The sequence below is a fragment of the Gouania willdenowi genome, chromosome 11 (assembly GCF_900634775.1).
Source record: "Gouania willdenowi chromosome 11, fGouWil2.1, whole genome shotgun sequence".
Lineage (NCBI taxonomy): Eukaryota > Metazoa > Chordata > Actinopteri > Blenniiformes > Gobiesocidae > Gouania > Gouania willdenowi.
The window spans coordinates 1,361,622-1,384,457 of record NC_041054.1 but is presented as its reverse complement, the minus strand read 5'-3'; the positions used below and the strand labels follow the sequence as shown (position 1 = coordinate 1,384,457).

Genomic DNA, 22,836 nt, shown 5'->3' with positions numbered 1-22,836 from the left:
TTTTTAATCATGTTTTTTTTTTTTTTTTTTAATGAAAAAACAATTTAATTGTGCTCACAGGTGCATAGCACATTAAGACCTTATTAAACTACCTCACTCAATGTGTTTTAGCTTGGAAGTTGATTGCACTTTATTTTCATAAAACATACCTAGAACTTTTATAGATGTGATTATTTATTTTTTAAGAACTTGTCAGAATGAGAATCAGTTAAAGCAAAAGTTAAACTTTTTTTAAAAATATATAATTTGACAGTTTGATAATCGTATCACTTGTTTTTGACATTTGTACTTGAATTACAGTAACTTGTTCTCAAAAGTAAAAAATAAAATTAAATAAAATAAATTAACTGTATTTTATAGCATCTTGGACTTGTAAAGGAAACATTTGGTAATTATTGATATCGTATTTAGTATCGGGATACATCATATTGTCAGGTTCTTTGCACCGCACACCCTACTACCAACACCTCTGGAATACTTTATCTGTGCAGTTTGATATGTGAGTTCAATGTGAAGTGTTTTTACCACAACATAAATGAACGCTGACGCCTCACTCGGGCTGTTTTATTTATTTATTTCGCATACAGGTGTTTAGGAAACACATGGAGAGACGAGCAATCTCACCTTAGCATCGACCGACAAAAGGAGTATGAGATGACTCGAGTGAGAAAAACACAACATGAACGAGGAAAACATCTGTAAAAAGTTGAGTCAATGACAATTTACAACTAAAAAATAACAAAAAAAAAAAAAAAACACAAGAAAATCGGAGACACTGGAAAAAAAAATATTAAGTGGTGAGACGCCGAGGGATGAGAGGAAGTACACAGAACTCGTCAGGCTGATTAGAAAATGCCAAAACAAAGGAGACATTCAGTAATAATACATGTTTAACAATCTGTCTTTTCTTCTTTTTCTTTGAGGTTACAACAGCAGGAAACATGAGAATGTTAGATCTATAATAATCACAATCACTAATTTTGGAGCCTCATCTATGGAGGTAGATTTAGGTTTTTATTTTTCAACCAAAATAACATTTTTAATAAAAAAAAAAAAAAAAAAAAAATGACTTAAATTAAAAATTTTACATTTTTAGTAAAAAAAAAAAAAGTTACAATGCAAAAAAATATTTTATGACCCAAATAGACTCATTTGAAAACTTTAATTCTTTGAAAATGTTTTATTTTTTTTTTTTTTTTTTAATTGAAAATATTTTCAGTCAAAAAAAAAAACGTTTTTAAATGCAATTATTTGGGTCTCCAATTTTTTTGGGGGCATTATATTGAACATGTTTTCCCTTTGATTGAAAACTATTTGTTTTTGATTGAAGTAAAGTTTTTTTGATTAAAGTGGGGGTGGTGGTGCATGTGTGTGGGGGGGGATTGAAAAGTTTAATTTTTTTGATTGATTAAAGACAAAAATCTACCTCCATACTCCTCCTGCTAAGCTTTTCTGTGTTAATTCCCAATAGTGAGAAATCAGGACATTTAGTGACTTACAGTGGTGGCCAAAGAAGGAAGATAACTTGTCTCTCTGAGCTGCCCTGAACTCCAACCAGCTCTGATAATAAAGACTATCTGCAGAGTTTAAACCTCATGAAACAGGATACAGTGAATCGACTCATTAAGTGCAGTCCAAGGGTCCGACTCCCTCTGAAGTGAGACGGTATTATTATTATTTCATTTGAGAAATCGACAACAGTTACCCATCTTTTGAAGCTCACAATCTTATAATTATTTTTTCAAAAACATAAAACACGCACACCAAAAAATCCCCAACATGCAAGTTTGTGGGAAAAAGCACAGATTTGCATTTCATTTCAGTTGGAATTCATTTGATCCAAAATGTTTAAACAAACAAAACAAAAACAACACAAGAGCTCCAGTCAGTGTGTAGGTTGTACTATAAGAATATTTTAAATTCCAGCAAGATTCTTTTTTGTATTCTTTTGGAATAGTATGCATATCCTAGGAGATCATAGTGGATCTCCTAAGTAACAGTGTAAGTGTTACTTAGGAAATCCACTTTCATCTCCTAGGATATCAAAGTGTAACTTAGGAAAGTGGAAAGTGGATTACCTAAGTAACAGTTGTCTGAATAAATGAAACCTTAACATACAGATTTTAAATCCTGGACAGAGCGACTGGAATGAATGAGCGGGAAAATAACAGTTCAACCAATAAGACCTGCAGTTGGGACTCAGGCTAATAGTAACGTTAAGTCTAGACCTGCTTTGATAAGTGGACTCTTCACTATTCAGGAGGAACTAGAACTGTGTGGCCTCTTGCACAGCACTGACCTGATGTCAAATGCTGGGGTTAAAGGGCTCGGGTTTGTTTTAGAAGAAGAATTCTGTTTATTAACTGGAAGTGAGTGTTAACCTACTGCTCATCTACTGTGGATCGAACAAACCAGTGTAGGAGCAAAAAACAGTGCAGTGAAGCAAACGACAAAAAAAACACAACAACACTGAAAAAAAAGGATTAGAAATCATATCCCAAGGTTCAAGAACATTAAATAAATAAAACCAGAGGGAATGTAGAAGGTGTGTGAGTGAGCGCCTGGATCTGATGTGTGTGTGTGTTGGACTGCATAAGAAGAGCTCGGTCTGTTAACCAGCGTGTGTGTGTGTGTGTGTGTAATGGTGAATGTGTGAGGAAGGTGAAGTGCTCATGGCTGTTTCCTGGGGGGAGAACGGTAGATGGGGGGAAGTGAGTGGTCAGTGTCTCCTGGGGGTCGGCCCGGTGGAACCAGCTGAGGGTCAGAGGTCAGATCCGGGGCAAGTACTTCCCGATAAATTCCTTTACAGCTGCCATCTCCTGCAAGAGAGACCACGTTGGTGCGCGCACTAGTTCACAATGTCAACAAAGTATTGTTTGAATACATCGTAATTAGGGCCTCCCATTTTCTGTGATCACAGAAAGAATTCACGTTCTGAAACAGAAAATCTTTTTTTTTTTTTTAAAGATTAAAGATTAAATAGGGGCTTTCGCCTTTAATTGTAATGTAATGTAATGTAATGTAATGTTAGTAATGGAATTTGTCCTCTGCATTTAACCCATCCCTGAGGAGCAGTGGGCAGCCATTTTGCGGCATCGTTTCTCTCTTTTTTTAATTAAAATCAGAACCCATAATGACACAGAATAGCACATATTTTTTTACATTATTTTACATCCAAAAACAGGTGATTGAAAGTCTAGAAAGTGTGACAAGCACACCAAAAATTCCAATATCGTCCAAAATCTTGCACTACATGCGTTTTTCTTGTGCAGGGGTTCTCAACCTTGGGGATCGCGAGACAATTTGAGCCCATTTTTGCTTATTTTGATCCTTTTTCTGCCACAACACCAAACTTGCCATATTTGAACCTAATTTCATCATTTTTTCTTGCCATATTTTTGCTCCTTTTTGTGTGATTTTGCTACAATTTTTTTCCACTTTCAAGACATTTTCCCCCTTTCCATTACTTTTGAACCAATACACTTACTTTAAACAACTTTTTACCATTAACTCATTGGCTGCCAGCCATTTTCAGAACAGAAACCCCCCCTCACTGCCAGCCATTTTAGAGCATTTTGACTGATTTTTAAAGACCCACAGAATATTTTGTACTATGACAAAAAATGTGTTTCTAGCTTGTTTCGTTCTTCCGTAATCAGCGGTTGAATATACTGTAGGTAATTTTACACAGAACTCCAGTTTCTGACAAGAAGCTGAGAAAAAATAATTTTTCTGAAATAATTTTGCTTTAGGGACACCTCAACATTAGCTTCCTTCTATACAACAACAAAAACAACACTGAGACCGGGCTTTTGATGGCAAAATTATTATTATTATTATTTCGACACTCTTCAATAGTCCACTTAGGTCCACACATGCTCTGCTCGAGTGTACACTGTTTGAGCTGCTTGAGCTACACCGTCTTCTCTCGTTACGCCATTTTCTCCCTGATCAACTCTTTCCACTTCCTCTGACCTCCGCTCATCATGGCTAATCAGTCATCCAAAGGTGCACTCTTGCCACCTACATGGCACCAGTTGTTCACTACATCTCAGTACAAGGCTGATATTCATGAAAGAACTCTGCGACAGTGTCTCCTAGCAACCCCCGTTGAAAAACACAATTGACGTATATATACGTCATTGGCAGCGATTGTATATGTATATTTACATCAACAGCAGTGAGTGAGTTAAAAAGAGGTTTTTACCTTTACTGTCCCTTAAGCAGTGCACTGACACGCTCTGGTGGCTGAAGTTAGCGAGTAAATAAAGCATTGTTGAAGGACTTCCACCCAAAAAGACTTCGATCCTCAGGGTTTGTGTGTCTTCAACAGACCGTAATTACTCACTAACTTCAGCCACCAGATGGCAGCGCACTTTTAGGGGAGATTAAACTTCCCTTAGGAGAGCTTTTCTTCTCTGCTTCATTGTCTACTACCAAACCACAGATTTGGAACTGTCACCCCCTGCGGTCATTTAATATTTTTTATAATTTTTTTCAGGTCACAACTGTTTTTATTCTCTTTCGATAAACAAAAGAGGTTTACATCGGCATGTTTAACTTTTTCTGCATTTTTTTTAGAGCAACCAAAAGCAGCACAAGTTGTCATTTTGACTGAAAAAGCTGTTAAATGATCTAAAAAATCAGGCTGAATGTTTCACTCCATAGAAAACAATGGGATGTTTACAGGCAGTGGGGCCGTGTGACATCATCAACCATGTGATTTCAAGATGGAGGAACACAGGCTTTAAAACTGTAAAGGTAATAAAAAGAATATGGTGCAAAATAATGCATTTTGTTAGGCATTGATCTAATAATCAGTAAATTCCAAAGGTTTTAGGCCACATTTGTAAAAACAGGAAACCGGATCCCAGATATAAGGTGATCTTCAATGACAGAGACAGTCTGTCTAAGGAAAACCACATGGATGTGTGCGTACCTGAGGACTGGAGCAATGGGATAGCCCTGGGTAGGTTTTAAAGTTGATCATTGATTTGTCGACTATAGATTTGAGTTTCTCCGCCGTCATGGCACCAAACTGGCAGGGAATCATGAAGTCCATCTCACCATGGCACTGCAGGATGGGGAGATTCTTGCTGGCGTTCGATGCCTGAGACATCAGTCACAAATGGAGAATGAGAATTCAGTAAAACTGAAGGTGTGTCTTTCTGTAGGTTTTTGTTTTAAATTCAGTAACAGTGGCACAAAGGTGGGTGGGTGGGGGGGGGGTTGACCTCACCGAGGGGAAAGTCTTGTGAAGAGGAAGCCAACAGCTGAGAGCCACAACACCAGCCAGCTGATGCTGGCTCGTCAGGGCTGTGTATAAGGCCAAAGCTCCGCCCTGAAAGGCAGATAATTTCACATAGTAAACAGCATCGTGTGATATTAACGTAATGAATGTTCCTACCTGAGAGAAGCCGCCCAGTATTATACGGTGAGGTGGAATCCCGTTTTTAGCCTCGTGTTCGATTATGGCCTTGACTGAAAGTCACAGAAACATTCCCATGCATTAATTACAACAATAAGCAAAAAAACGACTTTTTGTTACATTTCAACAATAAATTATAGAGCCATATCATTATGACCAGCTGCCCAATACTGTCTGATGGTTATTTATTTAAAAAACGTAGTGGTGGGACTTGATTAAAAAAATTCAAAATATACTAATTGGCTAAAACCGAAACCCCCAAACATACAATAAAGGAAAGTTAGAGAAATATACCACATGGAGAAAATCACACATGCTTTAAGACTCCAGAAAGAGATATCTTTAACTTGATGGAAACATGGTGAGGCCATACTTGTGCAATAAAATGATCTGAACCCACCCACATACTGTATTACTCCACTCACTCCTCACCAATCTTGTCAATCCCATATATCAGGTTCTTGTTTTGTTTTTTTCCCTTGATTTATCCTCGCCTGATTGCCTTTATCAATAACATTGCTTTGTTAACGTAATGTATTTGTGGCTGAAATACGTTCAGATATTAAAATATGATTGTTACTATCTGTCAATCACAACACAATATACAGTAGATACAGCTGTAACAAGTTTAGAAAATGTAATAAGTTAGAAAATTGTGTTAGAAAATGTTATAATTCAGTATCAGGAATGGCAATAAAGAGAGACACATTATCCACTTTACAAGTAGTTCATCAATCATAACAGTTTACATCATGAGTGTTTAATAGTTGATAAGTTGGTTTAGTGTCAGCATTAAACTCACTGCTTTCAGCTGCCCTCTTGATTCCAGCTTCATCCTCTGGGGAATCAGGGCTGAGTCCCATCAAGTCAAACCTGCACCAGCATCATCACAATCATCACATCATCACAATCACACTTCAGCTGAGTCAAAGAGGAGCACATTTGAGGCTTGTGTTGCGATTAAATTCTCAGTCAAACTAAGCGTTGGTGATGGTAACGTACCACGCAGGCATCGTAGCCTTCATGTTGAGAGTGACGGGGATTTGAGGCCTGGGATTAGAGAGAGGAGAAAATACCATCATCATCATAACATGAGTGTTTGTCAAACTGTTGGCTCACAACAACAACTGATGTTGACTCTGTACTACAGTGTACGTTTTAGGACATCCTCAGGTCTCACAGTGAGGTATCAGGTATCAGGAAATCCTCTTTCATTTATCAGATCAAACAGACTCATGACTCAGCAAAACCTCCTGTTAAAAGATAAGCCCTCACTTCTCAAACTAAACGCAGTTAAATGACACGGCCTCAGCCTTCAAAATTAAAGTAATCAGACTCAAAACACAACATGGCGTTTTATGTTGAAGGAACCGGAAGTGCACACGATGAAGTAAGTTGAAAAGCTGTTCTTTCCTTTTATTTTTTAAAAGTTAAGATATATCAACGTATAGTTTGGTTAATAAATACATAGTTAAATGAAACGCTGATATATCTTAACCTTTAAAAATAAATAGAAAATAACAGCTTTCAACTTACTCTTGTATCCGAAGCAGCACATATTGATGACGTCATGCACATTTCCGGTTTCTCCAAAATAAAACGCCATGTCTTGTTTTACAGCCTGAGGCTGTTGAGTCTGACGACTTTTATTTTGAAGCCTGAGGCCGTGTCATTTGATGGCGTTTAGCTTGACAAGTGACGCCGTTTCACCTGATGAAGGTTTTGCCGAGTCATGAGTCTGTTTGGTCTGACAAATGACAGGTTTTCCTGATAGCTGATACATCCTCACTCTGGGACCTGAGGATGTCCTAAAATGTTTTATTAAAAGGAGGTTGTGCTCTGCAGCCACAGAAACACTTACGCGTGTGGGCAGATGAACTTCACGTAAGGCAGCTGGATCTCTGTCAGAGTGTCGGCCCAGCCGTGCCTGAGAGAAAACACACACAGAGCGTCTATTAGTGTCACAGCAGCAGCAACAATTACCGACAGAACAAGACAAACATAGTAACAGAATTCAGCTGCTTCTTCACTCAGCGGGAACTTCATCAATGCTCATTACAGAAAACTGTTAGCACGGCTTTTTTATTTATAGCATTAATGTGTGAAAGACGGTTTATCTTCATTTGTAAATATAAGGACGACATTTTCATGAGCAGCATAGCAGCAGTGCTGAATTATTCTTAATGTTTAACATGGGGTTGAATGATGAAGGTCTTTGTGTGGTAATGGAGTGGAGTGGACAACATGAAAGTTGGTAACAGCCATCACACACTGAGCTACAACTCAATGGTATCTGTTCTAATACCTATTGTCCTTCCTTGGCTTTTGAAAAATTGACATCAAAGATTTGTTCTGGGGTTTCCATGGATACGGTTGATGATAACGGAGTGGAGAAAAAAAGGAAAAGTGCTGAAAATCATCCTCAATCAAACCTCCATTTAAAAAAAACTAGAGGACATAGAAGGCTGGGATTTTTTAGCTTTGTTAAGCAACGCACACTTGATATTTCAGTGAGTTAAACATTTCCTTAAAATAATATGTTAAAAAGTATCAAGCCCAGACATATTGTTTCCCAAATGTGTCCCTAATGAAAATTTCACCCATAAATGCTTGCCTCGGTGTGTTAGAATTGGTAGGATTGGAAGACAAAGAATTAACAACACGTTAGATAAACTCACCCAGAGTCTCCCAAGCCATGAAGGAAGATCACCTGCAGCACAACGACAGCAGAGTTTCAAACAACAAACCAGATAAAGATGTTATTATGATCTGTGCTGAAGGTGACAGCTCAGGAAAAAAATGATGGTTATTTTATTATCAGCCAATTAAAGAGACATTACATGTTCACATTCAACAAAGAAAACAGTGTTTAATCCCAGTGACAGTTTATTGTACATGTTCCCATCCTCAGCCTGCGGCTACATGTGTGCAGAGAAACTATTAAAGGCCATTACGACAGTTCACATGTCGTTCTGATCAACAACTCCTTTCTTCTCCAAGCTGGGAACCACAAGCCTTTTTGTTACATTTCCAATCTCTATTCCATAAAGAATAACTTGATTTTATAATCCACAGATTAGCAACACTAATCCCTGCACTGACAGTTACGTTCATTAGGCATTCCTCAGACATTAGAAAATAAAAAGAACTGTTTGATTGTATCTAGATCCTGGATTAAAATGCTTGTAACAACAAATCTGCACTTAGTGTTTATTTTATTTTATTGTAAATAAGTAGGTAAATATTTAAAGGCAACAAATTGTTGGCAATTAATGGGACTGTTTAGTGTTTACAGTTGAAAACTATATAATTCCAGGAAGTACTTTTTGTCTTCATTTTAAATAATATGTTATGGTTTCATTTATTCAGACAAATCTTTTCAGGAAATGTACTTTGATCTCCTGACATGTTTCGACCGTCAACTGTCAGTCTTCCTCAGAAGGAGTGACAGTTCCAACTCTGTGGTTTGGTAGTAGATGATGAAGTAGAGAAGAAGAGCTCTCCTAAGGGACCTTTACACTCCAGTAAACAGTGCGCCGACACGCTCTGGTGGATGAAGTTAGCGAGTAAATCATGGACTGTTGAAGGACTCCTACCCAAAAAGACTTCTAGGTTTGTGTGTTTTCAACAGTCTGTGATTTACTCGCTAACTTCAGCCACCAGAGCGTGTCAGCGCACTTTTTAAGGGAGAGCTCCTCCTCTCCGCTTCATTGTCTACTACCAAATCGCAGAGTGAGAACTATCTCACCCTGCGGTCATGGAACTTTTTCTCTGGTCACAACTGTTTTTAACTTCTTTCTATAAACAAAAGGTTTACATGGGCATCTTTAACTTTTCCGTAAGTATTTACAGCAACCAAAAACAGCACAAATGGGCAAAAAGCTGCTAAATGATCTAAAAAAATCAGGCTGAATGTTTCACTCCAATAGAAAACAATGGGATGTTTACAGGCAGTGGGGCCGTGTGACATCATCAATCATGTGATTTCAAGATTCAGGAACACAGGCTCTAAAACTGTAAATTAGTCCCATTTTTTTAAAAGGACAAATATGGAGTATAATAATGTGTTTGTTAGGCCTAAATCTAATAATAAGTGGCATTTATTTTGCATCTGCAAATTTAACCCAAAAATGTCTTTCTGGTAAGAATTTATTTGAATTAAAAGCTTTAAAATTTATATCGTATATCGTCATTTTGAGAAAATATATTGAGATATGAGTTTTGGTCTGTATGGCCCAGTCTTGTGTGTGTTATGAAAGTTAAAACCCGTTTGAACAAAGGACAGCACCGGGTGTCAGAACGATAACAAAGCTTCATTGTCAAAGTGTCATATTTAACACTATTATTGAAAGAACAGTGGTCGGACTCACCGCCGCGGTCTCCTTCTCCGTCCCGGACACAACGGCCTCGGCAAGCAGCGGCACAGACATGTTGTTGCCACACATACACTGTGAGAAGGGCTGCGCACGCACACGCACACACACACACAGAGGTCAGCTGACACGCATCAATTCACAACAGAGCCGTCTCACATCCAACACATCCAACACGTCGTCCTACGCTTGTGCTGAAGTGAGTCATGACAAGTTATTAACAGGGTGGGGGTCAATTAAATGTTTCAGTTGCAATTATGTTTTCAATTACGCATGTTCAATTATGATTACAGTGACCAGCAGCATTTTTTCCAATTACAATTATTGTTTATCTTCAGAAAGTCAATTACAATTATGTTCTCAATTGCAGTTAATCACAATTACTTAGCCTGAAATAAATAACCTAATAAAAGTGAACCTTCCTCTTCTGTTAGCATCTCTTATGATAATGGCTCCTAAATATAGCTGTAAAATACCCCAAAAACAAATATATAGCATCTAATTTATTTACTATCTATTGGTTTCCTAATCAATGAAAATATAGGCTTTAATGTTTCTGGTGTGGCAATCTGAGCCTTATAACCCTCAATTGATATTTTGTTTAAATGGTAAAAAGAGGGAAAGTTCAATATGAAACATATTTTAATAATTATGTGTGTAAAACTGTACATAGAACTATAACATGGTTCCCCAGTTTAGTGTTGAATTATAATAAAAATTAAATTTTCATGGGGATTACAATTACAAAGTCAATTATCTAAACTGAATTACAATTTAATTACCATTACAACAGCAACAAATATGACATAATTGTAGTTAATCATTATTTACATGATTAGAATTATAATAACCCTGGAAATGAACAGTCTGAACATTACACAGTGAGTTTCTACAGTCTGTGAGATTCATTATCTAAATTAATCCCCCCCCATCTTCCACTGATATCGACCGTACACTACTGCTGTGAGTCAGCCTGAGATCAGGTTGTTGGTTTACGGTAAAAATGCAGCAGTGGCGCTCCATTATTAATACTGGTCGTACTGGTGATGGGTTCAGCAGTAAAACAGAAACATAAAGGTTAATGTGTAAGCTTTGCTCAGCGGCTGTTGAAATTCCTCCGTTGTTGGACGGAACGAACGCGCTCGACTTTGGCTTGTGCGTGTGTGTGTTAATCCAATGGGAACAAGTTCCACCCAAAACATGTGAAAGGTGGTATTAAATGTGAGCTCCAAATCCTACCGACTATTGATAAATGTCTGATTAGTTTACATAGTTTCAGAAGGAATAATTCACATTTTTTTCTCATAGTTAATAATCATTTAAACAGTTTCCACTTCCTTTCAGCATCAAATATGCACTAAACAGGGGTTCGCAACCTTGGGGTTGAGACCCCATGTGGAAGACACCGGGAGGGGGTCATCAGATACCTTAAAGAAACTAAGAATATTTAAACCTATTTTCATCACTTTTTTTTGTTGCTTCTTTTAATTCATTTTGCTTCATTACTTCCATTTCTCCCACTTCTCCATCAATTCCAATGCCTTTTCTGCACATTTTTTCCACTTTCAAGACATTTCCACCACTTTTCTACCTAATGTCACATTGTTGACCCAATATTGTCACTTTTATCCTCTTCACCATGCTTTTTTTTTTGCCAATTTAACCACATTCACGATTTGTCGTGCCCATTATTTGCCAGTTTAAACTCATTACCCACAGTTTGCAACTTTTACCCAATTTCTGGGGTTTTTAAAATCCCATTTCACCACTTTTTCCACCATTTTTTGTGACATTTAACCCATTTTATTTCTGATTAAAACAAGGATTTACATTTTTCAGCTCACTATATACCATGGAGCAAATAATACTAAACATTCCTGGATAACAGTGGATATTATTCAGATGAATAAATAAATGTGGTTATCATAGATTCATAGAACAATGGACCATCATTTGCTGACTTTATGGATGGACCCCAAAAATCTCTGCCCATTATTCCCCCTTATACATATAGATTTGTTTCAAAATACAAATATAATCACACACACACACACACAGCTGTAAAGTTCCTTTGAGAAAATATGGAAGTTGCACAGATCATTCAGCGACAATAATTTACCTTAAAAACAAAAGCACGAGTGTTTCTCCTGATTAGCTCTCACTGGTGAGTGTTTTACTGGTGTTTGAGGCTTTAACAGTGAATGTGTGACCTGTTCTGCTTAAGAAGTCACATCACACGATCATCTGACCCGTTTTCCAAACAGCAATGAATAGACACATCTGAGAACAGTTTAAGAGTCTTATCATTTTACAGTGACTGAAAATGCTCACCAGTTCTACTGTAACACACTCATGCTTCAAGCAAGTAAATGACAGGTTTCATGATGGGAATAAAATGGTGAAATCTCAATAGTGTCCAGACTTTCCTACGGTGTGTGTTATAGTTAATGTGAGTAATTATTTACTTTGCCGTTTGCTCTTCATTATTGCCTTCGATTGTATATTTTATTAGCCCCATATAAAACAATTTACCCTAATAACTTGGCCTGTTCACTAAGCTCCGCCCCTTCACCCTTTGACCTTATTCCACTTCTCTTAATAGTTTAACAGCTGCAAGTCAAATGTGTTTGAATTATGTGTTTTAGGGGTTTCGTTATTTTTTAAGGGGGCCACATGAAGGCTTTATAAACCTTTCATCTGCTAAAGCATCAAATATAAAGAAAAATTAAGGATTTCAACTTTAATCTCAGCAATTTGACTTTATCCTCTTCTTTTACTTTAATCTCGACATTATATTTCAACTTTATTCCCGAAATTTCAACTTTAATCTCAACATTTCGACTTTATTCTCGTTTTTTAACTTTAATCTCAACATTATATTTCAACTAAATTGCCAAAATTGTAACTTTGATCTCAACATTTTGACTTTATTCGCTTTTTTTTTTACTTTAATCTCAACATTACATTTCAACTTTATTCTCCAAATTTCAACTTAAATATCAACAATTTGATTTTATTCTCGTTTTTTTTTTTTTACTAATTTGTAATTTCAACATTACATTTCAACATTATTGCCAAAATTTTAACTTTGATCTCAACATTGACTTTATTCTCTCTTTTTTTTTTTACTTTAATCTTGACATTATATATCAACTTCATTCCCAAAATTTCAACTTTAAGATTGACATTTAGACTTTATTCTCGATATAACGTGATTTGGCCAAAATTATTTTCTCCCTCAAAATTGTCCCTAATCCACTTCCGTAGGATGTCAGAGAGGAAGGAGATGAAGAGTCACATTTAGTATTAAAATCAATACATGTTCCTCCTTATAACCATCATTATTATTATTACTATTATTATCACCTACATCCTCACAAAGGACGGCAGTGATTGGTGCAGAGCGTCTGCCCCGCGCGCGCGCGCGCGCGCACACACACACACACACACACACACACACACACACACACACACACACACACACACAGTATTGTCTTCTGCCGGTTCCTATGCTCTGACCGACCATTACGGTTAAAACTCACGCACTAAACCACTGCTGTCGGTAAAATAACGTATTCACTGACCCTGTGAACTCGTACCGGTCGGTGTGAATCCAAACCGAGGATTAGAGCGATGGAAAACAAGGCCCGCTGCTCCACATAAATCCACACACTCACCGCCTGCTATCCCAGTTCACCACGGAGCGGAACTTCCGGTACGAACCGCCGCACACAAGCGAAGGGGCGGGGACACAGCGTCATGACATCACAAAGGACGTAGCGATGCCCGGATGTTTTGTTTTTCGCGTAATATCTGTAGCAAGTAGAGATTTTATCTTCATCGAGTGTTTGTAATTTAGAAATTGTTCAATAAAATAAATAAATAAATAAAAATAAATATCATAGTTAGTTAAGAAATTAAATTTAAGTCACAAGTTATAGTTATTTAAGAAATTATAGTTATTATTATTATTATTATTATTATTATTATTATTATTATTATTATTATTATTATATTATCATTACATATATATATAATTATTTAAGAAATAAAATAACTAGAATCATATAGTAGTTTTTATGTGATATCACAGGTGCTATTATTATTATTGCTTGCACATTCTGTGGTTTTTTAAGGACATGGTTGGGGAACTCAGGTAGATAATTATGGGGCGCCGATTGTAAAAGCGCATGCTACAATGAACAGCAACGTTTTGCAACATTTAGCAACAAACCCTATTTTGAAAAAGTATGTGAATTTTTTTTTTTTTTGTTACTTTTGGCCAGATATACAGCCCTATTTTTGAAATTTGTGATGTATTTACTTGTAAATGTCAATGTTAAAGCTAAATCTGAATGTAATTTTTTTTATTTGAATATTTAAATCTTAAATATTTAATCTAAATGTAAAATATAAATCCAAATCTTAGATATTTAATCTAAATGTAAATGTTAAATATTAAATCTAAATGTTAAATATTAAATCTAAATGTTAAATCCAAATCTAGTAGTTAAATGTAAATTTGAAAACAAAATTTTAAATGTTAATTAAATGTAAATGTTACATTATGCATACATAATTTCATTCTGTACATGGACACATTCATGAATACAATAACAATTAAAGATCCTTGAATTAAAGAATAAAATATGATAGGCCTATCTTTCTACTATAGAGCGCATATATATTTCCCCTTAAAATAGTAAGTTTTTATATATGATTATACATATATATATATATATATATATATAGTCATCTTGACATCTTTCCTTGTTTTTGGTTACAGTTACATAGCACACATCACTGCTTCTGACACCCTTTTATGCACTTTTAAATACATATTACACCTTGAACTACTACTACTATGAACATTTTTATTTATTGCAATATTATTTTATTCTGATGAATTTGAATGGTTGTGTTTATTTACGCGTGCAGGCGCTGGTTGCTACGTGGGTTGCTATGTGTACTTAGTCTCAGGATGGCAGTGATGTAATGATGTTCTCATGGGGGTTATGTTCATGCTTGTGTTTAATTTCTGTGATTTTGATGAATGTGAGAAAGGAGAAAACAGCAGCAGTAATATTAGTTTTACTAGTACTGCAAGTGTTACAGCACTGGAGATGCTTTAATATTTACCATCTCCTTTAAAGTGATTAAAATAAATCAAATTATTTAATCCGAGAATGCTGTAAAATAAGTCTATATTTGCATAAAGTATGAAGTTAATTTCAACATGCTCATAGCCTCTATTTATACCTCGACTGAGAACAAACTCATCAGTTTGCCTTTGGGGATGATGTCACAGGACCTCCACAGCCAGGAGAGTTTGTACTGTTGTCACGGCAACGGACAAAAACAATCATCTTATGATGTGTGCTGGTTGGCTCGTGGAATTTACACAAATCCCTTAAAATAAACGGCAAAAGTTTTGCAAAAAAAATACTTTAAGGATTAAATCATCATATTTTAAATAAATTAAATCTTTTTATTCTAAATTAATCAAGTGTTTTTAAGGGTGTGTTAAATGAAATGTTTTAAATAATTTATTCATTTTATTTTAAATAAAGTGCTTTTAAGGATCAAGTCATTTCATTTTGAATGCATTAAATGTTTTTATGCATTAAAATCATCTAATTTTAAATAAACGAAGTGTTTTTAAGAATTCAATCTGTTTATTCTAAATAAATCAAGTGTTTTTAAGAATGTATTAATCTTATTTTAAAGAATTGAAAAATAAAATAAAAATCAGACAAGTTACGCATGGGAAGACTGGATAAAAATTGGAAAACTATGATAAAGAAAGAGGATTAACACTTCCCTGCGGGTATAGATAATCCATATTTCATATTAAATCAAGCAGCAGGAGTCTGTGTTTTTCATCATTCAGTGAATTTTATTCAGCATATTTTTTATGCACCCAGTGAGTGAAAAAGCACATTTAATGCATTTATTGGTTAGTGTTTGTCCCACGTGGATCCTTCACACTTTATCACCATAATTAAAAAACAGAAGCTCACTCTTTCCAGACACATCTGAGCGTTTTGTCATTTCCTCAGTGAAGCTCGTCAATGAAACTTCTTCATCAACTTCATCTTCCTCATGAGATGAAGTTGGTCTGAGGAATGATGCTCTCCACTTTGTGGTCTGCAGGGTTTGCTGCTGCCTCGTAGTTACATATCGTCACTTCGTGCCTGTGAGCCTAAAACAAGGGAAAAGAGCAACATTTTCAATTACAAGTACGGTGACCAATGTTTTTCCAATTACAATTTAAACTACCTGTAATCGCAAGGCAAACACGCAAAAAATGTCAACCTATGTCTGGATTTGTTGACAAGTTATATAATGCAGGAAAAACAAAAGACTGACCTTGAACTTAATAATAACCTTGAACAAAGGTCAAGGTCACACATTGAAAGGAAATGTTGTTCAATGGTACCAGTCTGAGCACTGGATCTCAATTTGTGGCCAAGTTATAGAGAAAAAAGTATTATTTTTTTGTGACGTCATGAACTTTGACCCCTACCGATTTACTGGTAGGTTGTACAGTTTCGGTCCAATTAAATAAAATACTCCACTTGAGATGAGCTTTTCATAAATGTAAGAATCGAACTTGTACAATAAATATTTATAGAGATTTTTTTACAAAAAAGGTCGACCATGGCTCAGGTGGTAGTGGGTCGTCTTCTGATCGAGAGGTGGGGGTTCGATCCCAGTACCTGACTATGTGTTGAAGTGTCCTTGGGCAAGACACTGAACTCTAAGTTGCTCCCAGTGGTCGACTAGCGCCTTGCATGGTAGTCCTGTCCCATTGGTGTGTGAATGTGGGAGTGATTGGGTGAATGAGCTGATATGTAAAGTGCTTTGAAACTGTTTCAGTGGTGATAAAGCTCTATATAAATCAAGTCCATTTACCATTTTCGCATCCTTGACATTGGCCCTATGAGATGACCTACGTGTCATTAATGATGCATTCATAACCTAGGAGGAGTTTTAGGACAAAGCAAGTTGCGTAAGAAAAATATTAATAAGAACTCCAACAATTTAAAATGATTCATTTTTCCCCCCACTGAGCCTTTAATAAATAACCCTATAAAATGTAACCTTCCTCTTGTGCTGGTTTTCTTTCACGGGTCAGTTTTGACTCATGTCTTAAATCAGCTGTAAAACACACAGAAATATATTATAAATATATTTTCATTGTGTTAGGCTTCCTAATCAATGAAAATATTAGTATTAATATTTTTGGTGTAGGCGTCTTACACAGGTTTGTTTTTTAAATTGTTAATGACAAAGTTTATACAATTTCAATAACAAATTTAATTATCTGAATTCAATTACGATTAAAACAGCAATGGATTTTTCCCAATTACAGATAAATAATAGTTATGTCACAATTGCAATTGATTATCAATTAGAAGATTATAAACATTATAATTGACCCCAACCCGGGTCACCAACATTTGTTGGACAAAAACATGGGAAAACGTGGTGCTTTTATTTTGAAGTTTTTTTTTTTATTGACCAAAATGCGTCCTACCCCACTTCAAACACTAGAGGGCAGTAACTGGTTACTTTTGTTTAAACATAAGTCTTGATTTTTTACATTTCCTCTCTTTTAAAAGAACTTTAATTGATTTTATTACATTACATATTATTTAACAGACTTTAATTATTTTCTTACATTTGGGTGACAGCCTGGTGTCAGGGGCTGATTAATACACTCCATCTACAGTAACCGCTTTGATAACGTTGCTAAATAACCCCTGATTGTGTGACCGACCTCTGAAAACTCTCCTCTGAGGCCGATGTAGTACACACGCGTGTTCTCTGCACCAAAGTTTTTGGAGATGTGGATGGAGAGATGGTTGACGTTGGTAAATCGGGCGATTCTGGACACACAGAAAACAAAAAAAAAGAAACCTTTGAACACCAAAAAAACACTAGTTTACACTTTGATTCTGCACACAAGTTACAACAGATGAAAATTATCAGGAGAAAACAGGATCTCGCTGCTTTTTACCCACACGGGGTTCAACAGGGTTGCTCTGGCGCCCCCTGGTGGGAGGCTCTCTCTAAGACGTTCCTCTCATAAACATGTATTTACTACTTCAGATGAGAACGAGTATCATCTCTGAACCTGCAGGTGTGGGAATGTAAGGTCACACATGGGTCACACAGACAGACATGTTTTACACAGCTAAAACAGCTAGGGGGTCAAACTGACCCCAGAGGACTACCAATGCTTTCAATATGTATTCAGCACATTGAAAATGATAATTATATGCTTATTCCATCGTACCCATCAAATTAGGAAAGGTAATGGAATATGAACCAAAAATATTAAAGCTGCAGTTTGTAGAATTCTCTCTCTGTGACCTCTCTGACGGGGACGGGCTGATGGCAGAAGCTGCGTTGCTCCAGACAGCAACTAGAGTGATACGTGTGTTCATGTCAGGATTCTACAAACTGCAGCTTTAAGAGTAGAAGGCGGCCTGAAAAGAGAGTAGTAGGCGATTCCACCCTCTGCCTACGCTTCTGGACATCCCTGATGATGTAATGATTTTATAGCAGATTTAAGCACGTGTGTATGTGAGGTCAAAGGTCACGTTTGCTCACTTTGTGGGATACTCCAGCTCAGCGAGAGGGTCTCTGTTCAGTCTGAAGGCCTGCTCTGGTTCTCTGCCCACGTCGTCGAACGACATCTGAGGGATGTTTTTATAACTGGAAAAAGAATTCAACCCAATAAATGAGCATTAGTAAAAGAAGAAGACTGAGCTGGGTTTCATCATTTCATTTGTTTGTACTTCAGTCGCTGAAGCTCAGATTTCACAAACTGCTGAGAGTGAAAATCATTGACGCGTTACAACGTGATCACATTTAATGCACCAAGCAAGAAAAACTGCTGAGCTGGCAAAAACAAACTTCATTCAGGGTTTCAGATTATGATTTAAAACCTGAAAAATTTGAAGCAAATTTTCTGAAAAATAATAAATGAATAAATGAAACATTAACATATTACTAAAAAATAAATAAATAAAAGACAAAATGAAATTTGCTGGAATCATTACGTGGAAGATTTATTGTGCTCAATGTATTTTTTTTTAGATGTAGTTACATGTTAATCTGTATTTTTATTTATTTAACCTAGTTAAAAGCGACTCAGCTTCACAATGTTAGTTTATCAGCGTGGATTAATGAGGTGAAACAAAAGCTGTGCAAATGTATCTAAACAAACCTCAATGTTAGAGATGTAACGATTCACTCAACTCCCGATACTGGGTTTACGATACGACTCTCTCACAATTTATTTTACAAAACGGGACTGTAGACAAATGATGACTGAAAAATATTCCTTTATTTTTTTCGGGAAAAACTAGAAAATACTGTATTATTTTCCTTTTATTTTTCATTGTCAAAAGAATCCCTTGATAAACTATTCAAAACAATGCAATTTAACTAAAAATAAATCTTGAATGAAATAAATAAAGGAATAATACAAATGAAAAAGAAGCCTATTCATTTAAATTCTAGTTCTATAGTAAACAATGCAAAACTGCATAATAGTTCTTTTTCTTTTTAAAAGTGTGACTGAAAATGTATTTTGTGCCTTAACAATTGGACTTAAAAAACAGTCATTGTACTGTATTTACATCAGATATTTGTTTGGACCAGCAGAGGGCGCTGGTAACCCAGTGGTCGGTTGGCATGCAGATATTCTAGCAGTGAAGAAGAGATGCTATGTGCTGGCACACAAAGCTAATAGAAAAACGTGACTTTTACAGATATTTTTTCGGTGCTAAAGGGGTAAAGAATCATTTATGAACATGTTTAAGAGTTGTAGGCGATTCCGACCTCCGCCTACGCTTCTGGACAGGAGAAGGATAGATAGATAACGCCCTCTGCTGTTTACTGCGATTCAATTTTCAGTATCGATATGAACCGTAATACCTATGAATTTATTTTTAACTGCTTCACGATTAATCGTTACATCCCTACTTGATATGAATAAAACATTAAAAGTTAGTGTTTTAAACAGTTCTCTGGTGGTTCCTTGGACACTCACAGTCGTATCTCTGCTGGATGAGACTCGTCGTCTTCTCCAGAGATGATGAGGCCTTTCAGCTTCACGCTGCCAGTGAAGCTGAAAGAAGGAAAAACAGCAGCTGTTTGAGTTTGAAACAGGAGCTGCAGGAAAGCGTCGCTGTTAAATTACACAACTGGATCCAAACAATGGAAGTGAAGTCAGGAGGATGAAGGTGGAGCACCAGAGCGCTCATGGAGAACATGCAAACCTAACAGGTATACGTAGGTTAGTCCCACACTGATTTTAATCCACTAATAATTACGTTTCATAACCAAAACCTTTATGAAATGGATTCACGTTTTCAGTAAATCTCTCAGCGACGACATTTAATCAGAACTAATTTGGTTTTTTAGGAGAGCTGCCGCTGAAACAGAAAATTAAGGCCACAGTTTGAAAAAGATAAGATCGTTAGTGACACCTAATGATAAGAAATGCAGCTGATGTTATTGTCTGGAAACTAAAAGCCTTTTATTCTGTGTATTTCAGGTGACTTTAAAACTCACGGGATGTTAAACAGCAGCTCTTCATCAGCGTCGCTCTCCACAAACTAAAAGAGAAAAAACATGCGTGAATATTTTCATCACTTTAATGTTCATTTATTATTTCAACAGTTGTTTGATTTGTCAGTGTGTTTGTTTGGAATTTAAATGTCTTGATTTGATCGTAAATCCTTCCAGAGTACCGTGTTTAACTTTTGAACATTTAATTTATATTTAACTGCATCATCTAAACAGAAAGTCACTACTGGGTTTTTATTCTTTAAACAAAATACATTGAAATGAATTAAATTACATAAAAAAGAAATGCAGAAAAAGAAAATCACCAGATTAATTAGTTCAGGATGTTTATGACTGGATTGTTTACTTTATGTGTAGATTCACTGGATTCTGAAAAACATACTTTAAATAAATAAAATTGTCAATACATGATAATCTATGGCACAAAATAATATTACATTTTTTATTGTATTTATGTTTTGTTTTTTTTTTTAATGAATGTTTCATTTATTTTGGCTGGGCCCACTTTAAATCAAACTGGGTTGAAAGTGGCCCCAAAATTACTGTTAAAATATATCGAGTCAAATATCACTACAAGTACACAAAAATTAATATTAAACACACATACATATATTTAAAAGGTACCACATTATATTTATTGGGGTGGTGGGAAAGAAATGATCAACATCTGCATGCAATATTAATAAGTGTAACAGAAAAATTGGTTAAAAAAAAAAGGTTCAAAGTGTCAATATTGGTTTAAAAGTGGCAGGAATGTGAGCGTGGTGGTAATGTAATTTAAAAAGTAGGAAAAACGAGTTTATACCGGCAAAAATATGGTGAAGAGAGGTTAAAAGTGACAATACAGAGTGAAAATGTGTGACATTAGGTGGGAAAAGTGGTGAAAAGGGATTATATGTGCTGAACATGTCTTGAAAGTGGAAAAAAATCATGAAATTTGATGGAGAAGTGTCAGAAATGGGAGCCATGTAGCAAAAATGCATTAAAAGTAGCAAAAATATGTCAAGAAAAAGTGATGAAAATAGGTTAAAATATGGTTTGGTGCAGTTGCAGACAACGTGTTTTTTAAAAAAAAGTTTTTAGTTTCTTTAAGGCATCTGAGGACCCCCTCCGAGTGTCTCGCGACCGCAAAAGGGATCCTGACCCCAGGGTTGAAAATACCTGAACTAGTGAATTAAAAATGTATGTTGTTGTTTTTTATTTAAAGACAAACAGAAAGTTGATTAATCGATTATTGATGAAATATCAGCCGTCCTTTCACAATAAGAGACCTGATAACAGCTGATAGTTTCCCGTACAGACCGGGTTTCTGTGCCTGCTGGACCCGACCCAGAGGCTCCATTGCTCGGTTACCTTCTCCCGGTCCTTCCGCTGGTCGTAGGGTTTAAACACCAGTCGTCCGTGTCCGTCTCGGCTCTCATTGAGACACTGCATCTGGTCCAGGTCGATCCTCTGGTACAAACTGAACTCCACGCCTCTCTCCGCTGGCTCGTGCTCCGCCGCGCAGCCGCAGCCGTGTCCGTGTCCGTGTCCGTGTCCCGACATCCCGGCAAAGTAACGACCAGAAACGAACCAGCCTCGGAGACTTTTAGAAAGCACTGGAGAAGCGAAGAGAGTTATAAACAACTTTCACTTAGCAGCGTGACAGACAGGCAGTGACGTCATTATGACAACGCAGGTCAAATTACTACTTCCGTTCAAAGAATTTCAAAATAAAACAAGCAACTCGCACCATAAGTGTTTTTCGACCTTTTTTTAAACCGAGGTACAATGTATATATATATATATATTTGATACCTAAATAATTGAACACTTTTTTTTCTTTGATTGAAAGTTTTTGTTTTTGATTGTAGTAAACTTTTTTTGATTGAAAAAGTTTTGTTTAATTGAATAATAAAGACAAATCTACCTCCATAAGGCACATCACCAATCACAACTGTTAATAAATGAAACTCTGTAGTCTATATTAACAATATACACTCATTCTTATCAAAGTGTCTTGAATAGGAATCAAATAAGCACAAAGAAAAAAGTTATTTCATGATCTTTCATAATTCTCCTTTCTAATTAAAAGTACCGTTAACAATTTGCAGTCATTCTTATACGTTGGTTTTTAAAGGGGAGAGGGTCACCTTCAAGAAATTAATGTGTTTTTTTTTATACTTTGAGCCCATTTTTTTGTGTTTTTACCCATTTTCTGCAACTACACTAAACTTTCCATATTTAAACTTATTTTCATCACTTTTTGCCATATATTTGCTCCTTTTATTGCATTTCTGCGACATTACTCCCATTCCTGCCACTTCTCCATCAAATGGCAGTAGTTTCTCCACTTTTTTGGCACTTATAAACCCTTTCCACCACATTTCCACCAAATGTCACATATGTTGACCCATTATTGTCACTTTTGACCTCTTTACATCATATTTC

The 22,836-nt window shown here is 36.1% G+C and overlaps 2 protein-coding genes across 4 annotated transcripts; both read right to left on the bottom strand.

The window, feature by feature from the left end:
• Nucleotides 1–1,282: 1,282 nt before the first annotated feature.
• Nucleotides 1,283–13,530, bottom strand: lypla2 (lysophospholipase 2). Of its 3 annotated transcripts, none has more exons than XM_028460867.1 (10): nt 13,479–13,530; nt 9,799–9,888; nt 8,107–8,138; nt 7,290–7,355; nt 6,431–6,478; nt 6,231–6,301; nt 5,408–5,481; nt 5,240–5,341; nt 4,940–5,110; nt 1,283–2,819 (listed from the first exon to the last, which is right to left on the bottom strand). In XM_028460867.1, the coding sequence occupies exons 2-10, from the start codon at nt 9,871–9,873 to the stop codon at nt 2,769–2,771; spliced, it is 690 nt and encodes a 229-aa protein (XP_028316668.1). In that variant the 5' UTR covers nt 9,874–9,888; nt 13,479–13,530; the 3' UTR covers nt 1,283–2,768. The 3 variants fall into 3 exon arrangements, with proteins under 3 accessions (XP_028316668.1, XP_028316667.1, XP_028316669.1); XM_028460866.1 differs by having other exon boundaries at nt 13,386–13,524; XM_028460868.1 differs by having other exon boundaries at nt 13,401–13,510.
• A 2,146-nt stretch (nt 13,531–15,676) lies between these two features.
• pithd1 (PITH (C-terminal proteasome-interacting domain of thioredoxin-like) domain containing 1) lies at nt 15,677–22,074 on the bottom strand. The gene is made up of 6 exons (XM_028460869.1): nt 21,760–22,074; nt 20,392–20,435; nt 19,868–19,945; nt 18,421–18,525; nt 17,585–17,693; nt 15,677–16,003 (listed from the first exon to the last, which is right to left on the bottom strand). The coding sequence occupies exons 1-6, from the start codon at nt 21,949–21,951 to the stop codon at nt 15,902–15,904; spliced, it is 630 nt and encodes a 209-aa protein (XP_028316670.1). The 5' UTR covers nt 21,952–22,074; the 3' UTR covers nt 15,677–15,901.
• Between the last annotated feature and the right edge of the window lie 762 nt (nt 22,075–22,836).

What these genes read in the sequence shown, in the direction of transcription:
- lypla2 (XM_028460867.1), bottom strand. Translation starts at nt 9,873, where the DNA reads ATGTGTGGCAACAACATGTCTGTGCCGCTGCTTGCCGAGGCCGTTGTG. An exon ending in AAGTTCATCTGCCCACACGC is followed by an intron (nt 6,479 to 7,289) that starts GTAAGTGTTTCT and finishes CTCTAATCCCAG; the next exon opens with GCCTCAAATCCCCGTCACTC. An exon ending in TTCACAAGACTTTCCCCTCG is followed by an intron (nt 5,111 to 5,239) that starts GTGAGGTCAACC and finishes CTGATGTCTCAG; the next exon opens with GCATCGAACGCCAGCAAGAA.
- pithd1 (XM_028460869.1), bottom strand. Translation starts at nt 21,951, where the DNA reads ATGTCGGGACACGGACACGGACACGGACACGGCTGCGGCTGCGCGGCG. An exon ending in GAGCTGCTGTTTAACATCCC is followed by an intron (nt 19,946 to 20,391) that starts GTGAGTTTTAAA and finishes TCCTTCTTTCAG; the next exon opens with CTTCACTGGCAGCGTGAAGC. An exon ending in CATCCAGCAGAGATACGACT is followed by an intron (nt 18,526 to 19,867) that starts GTGAGTGTCCAA and finishes TTCTTTTTCCAG; the next exon opens with TTATAAAAACATCCCTCAGA.